At 54.1% G+C, this 3,256-nt stretch overlaps 1 protein-coding gene across 1 annotated transcript in view; it reads left to right on the top strand.

Moving 5' to 3' along the window:
* STK10 (serine/threonine kinase 10) overlaps nt 1–3,256 on the top strand; it is a gene marked incomplete at its 5' end in the record, with an annotated part of 98,264 nt that overhangs the window by 54,242 nt on the left and 40,766 nt on the right. The window contains 2 exons of the mRNA XM_015565136.1: nt 1,836–1,908; nt 2,788–2,982. Of these exons, the coding sequence (XP_015420622.1) occupies nt 1,836–1,908; nt 2,788–2,982 (268 nt within the window). The remainder of the gene's footprint in view (nt 1–1,835; nt 1,909–2,787; nt 2,983–3,256) is intronic.

Below are 3,256 nucleotides of genomic sequence, written 5' to 3'. Positions count from 1 at the left end.
CACGGGGCGGGGCGGGGAGCAGCAGCGCTGGGTCCTCACCTGGGTTGGTACCTCCCTCTCAGGCCAGACTGTCCCTGCCAGGGTCAAGGGTTGTCATCAGCTGAGCCACTGCTGTCTGAGCAGCTGGGGTCAGAGACCAGCTCTCCTAACCTCAGCCTTGCCCCAGCCCCCAAACATTTAATCCTCCTGACAACCCGACAACGTAGTTCCACGGTGCCGTGTCACCATCCCCGTCACAGGCCGGGAAACTGAGGGTCGGATTTGGAAACTGCCCTGCTCCCTGCCTGCTCCCCATTATCTGCTGCCCGTGAAACACAAGAGCCCAGACTGGAGCCCCGCTTCCTGGTGCTCAGGCCCACTAGGCGCTGGGCTCCCCCCAGGTTTGCAGTCGTGGGGACTGAATTCAGCGCTGTCACCTGCTGGGGTTCGGGGCGGCTCATTCTGAGACTCAGGCCGAGGCCCCAGGAGTGGCTGCCGTTGTAACAACTTAGCAGTTTCTTGCGACAAAGCTAAGCTGACCATTGCCTACTCTCTCAGGGTGTTGCCTCCTGAGTTTATTTTTTAATCAAGATGAAACTTAGTCCCAAAGTCCAGGGCGCTGGGGAGATTCCTTGGCGGCACTGGATTCTCCTCCGTGCACTGGTGGCGCTGGGTGTGGGGCTTAAAGAGAAACGGTTTGCCCTGCTGGTAGCTCAGTTGGTTAGAGCATCTGCCCAGTGCATCAAGGTTGTGGGTTTGATCTCTGGTCAGGGTACATATAAAGAAGCAACTAATGAATGCATAAATAGGTGAAAGGACAACAAACTGCTGCCTCTCTCTCTCTCTCTCTCTATGTGCCCGCAACCAAGGTACATGCCCTTGACCAGAATCGAACCTGGGACCCTTCAGTCCGCAGGCCGACGCTCTATCCACTGAGCCAAACCGGTTCGGCTATAATACTTTTCTTAACCTGTCTGATTGTTTACCATTTACCTTACCTTACCTCTCCTAATTTCTCCATTTACGCATGCGCGTGTGTATGAGAGAGAGAGGGAGAGAGCATCTTAAATACTTGTGGAAAACACAGGGTGTGTTATGTAATGTATGTAAAACATTTAAAATTACTCCCTAAGCTTGCTTAGTGACAGTACCATAGCCATTGGGGTGTACCCAAGGTGTGATCATCGCTAATTAAAACTGCTCCCTGAAAGCTAAGCAGTTATGCTTGCTTTTAATTTTTCCGTAACAGTGGCACTTTGGTGAAGATCAGCGTGCACAGTTTTTGTTTCATGTAGGATGATTTTATTAGGGTAGATGTCACGATTTGGAATTACTGGCTCAGAGAGTCTGGGTATTTTGAAGATTCTTGTGATTTGTTGTCAGACTGCTTTTCTAGAAGAAGGCTCTTCAGTTATTCTCTCATTAGCAAGTAGGAAGTTCATGTCTTAGTACATCCTGACAGCAGATGCATTTTTATTTATTGTTATTTTATTTTTAAAAATATATCTTATTGTTTTTTTTACAGAGAGGAAGGGAGAGGGATAGAGAGTTAGAACATCGATGAGAGAGAAACATCGATCAGCTGCCTCCTGCACACCCCCTACTGGCAATGTGCCCGCAACGAAGGTACATGCCTTTGACCGGAATTGAAGCTGGGACCCTTGAGTCCGTAGGCCGACGCTCTATCCACTGAGCCAAACCGGTTAGGGCAGCAGATGCATTTTTAATGATCACTAGTTTGGGAGATAGAAGTTGGCATTTGGTGGCTGATCTGGAGCGGGTGTCTCCGAAACCACACCCAGGCTGTGGGTGGGGAATGTGTGCCGAATACTCTATCTGAGGTTTGTGTCTTGCAGCTGACTTTGGTGTGTCTGCCAAGAATCTGAAAACTCTGCAAAAACGAGATTCCTTCATCGGAACGCCTTACTGGTGAGTCAGGTGGCTTCTGGAAAGGGAATGGTGGACACAGTGTGAAGCCTCAGACTCCCCAAGGTGACCTCTGGCTGGTGACCTCCGGACAGGAGGTCTGAGCCCGGTCCCCGGCACATACTTGTGCCTCAGTTTGCTGACCTGTAAAATCGGACACATAATAGCACCCACTTAGGGAGTAATTGTGAGGGATACATGGGCTGGTGCACGGAGGACATGCTCCATGAACAGCACTGTAACTGGAATTCCCCCCAAAATGGTTCAGTTCGTGCTTAGTTCAGCAAGTAGCGGTAGAGGGCCCGGGCTGGGGCTGGAGGCGAATAACCCAGCTCAGTTCCTGCCCCCGAGTGAAGTCTCCCTGGACTCCTCTAGTCCTTGGCGTTTCCTGCTTTTCCAAAACTATCCCTTTGGGGAAAAAACCCACAGCTAACTACTCTGTTTTTTCATGTGCATTAATTCCCATTGTGGGGTTAGGTTCCTTCTTGCTTATTACTCACCCTTTTATTCTCTCTCTCTGCCCTTTCATTCCTCTTCCTCCTTCTGTCTCCTGTCCCTTCTCTCCGGGCTGTTGTATTCTCTCCACTGCCCTTCCTGTACTGTCTTTTCTGGGCCCCTTCCCCTCTGCCCCCCGCCCACCCTCCCCAGGACTGTGTTCTGGATTGTGGCTGCCACCTTGTGGCAGGCATCGGGAACTGCAGCAGGCCGTGGCCAGGCGCCGCTTGGAGGGCGTCTTTCTGTATGAAGACATCTCCGCAAGACAGTGGGATGGACAGTGGTGCAAACTGTGACTCGGGAAGTGCTGGCCCTTGACCCCGAGTCTCCGAGAAGCGCCGGCGGAGGCCAGGTGCTTAGCCCTCTGTTGTCGCTTGGTTGGTTCAGGATGGCCCCCGAGGTGGTGATGTGCGAGACCATGAAGGACACCCCGTACGACTACAAAGCCGACATCTGGTCCCTGGGCATCACTCTCATCGAGATGGCCCAGATTGAGCCCCCGCACCATGAGCTCAACCCCATGCGGGTCCTGCTCAAGATCGCCAAGTCCGACCCCCCCACGCTGCTCACCCCTTCCAAGTGGTAAGGAGCAGGGGTGTTGCTGGAGGGCCGGTGGCCGGGAGCGGGGCTGCGGGGTGGGGGGAGGTGGGGGCCTGGGCCCCTGGGCCCTCCTGGCCTCTTGCTCCCCTCTGTGCTCTCCCCACGGGCGCGCCCTCCGAGCAGACTGGGACTCAGCGACACGGGTCCCACGGTGGGAACAAGAGCCCAGGCGAGCCCAGCAGCCACCGGGCACGACCTTGGGCCAGGGTCTGGGGCTCGGCCTTGAACCCGAGCACGGCCGTGTCTCTCGGTGGCG

The sequence above is a fragment of the Myotis davidii genome, unplaced genomic scaffold (genome assembly GCF_000327345.1).
Source record: "Myotis davidii unplaced genomic scaffold, ASM32734v1 scaffold399, whole genome shotgun sequence".
Classification (NCBI taxonomy): domain Eukaryota; kingdom Metazoa; phylum Chordata; class Mammalia; order Chiroptera; family Vespertilionidae; genus Myotis; species Myotis davidii.
Note: the sequence above shows the minus strand (reverse complement) of the source record. Positions and strands in the feature narration are given on the sequence as shown.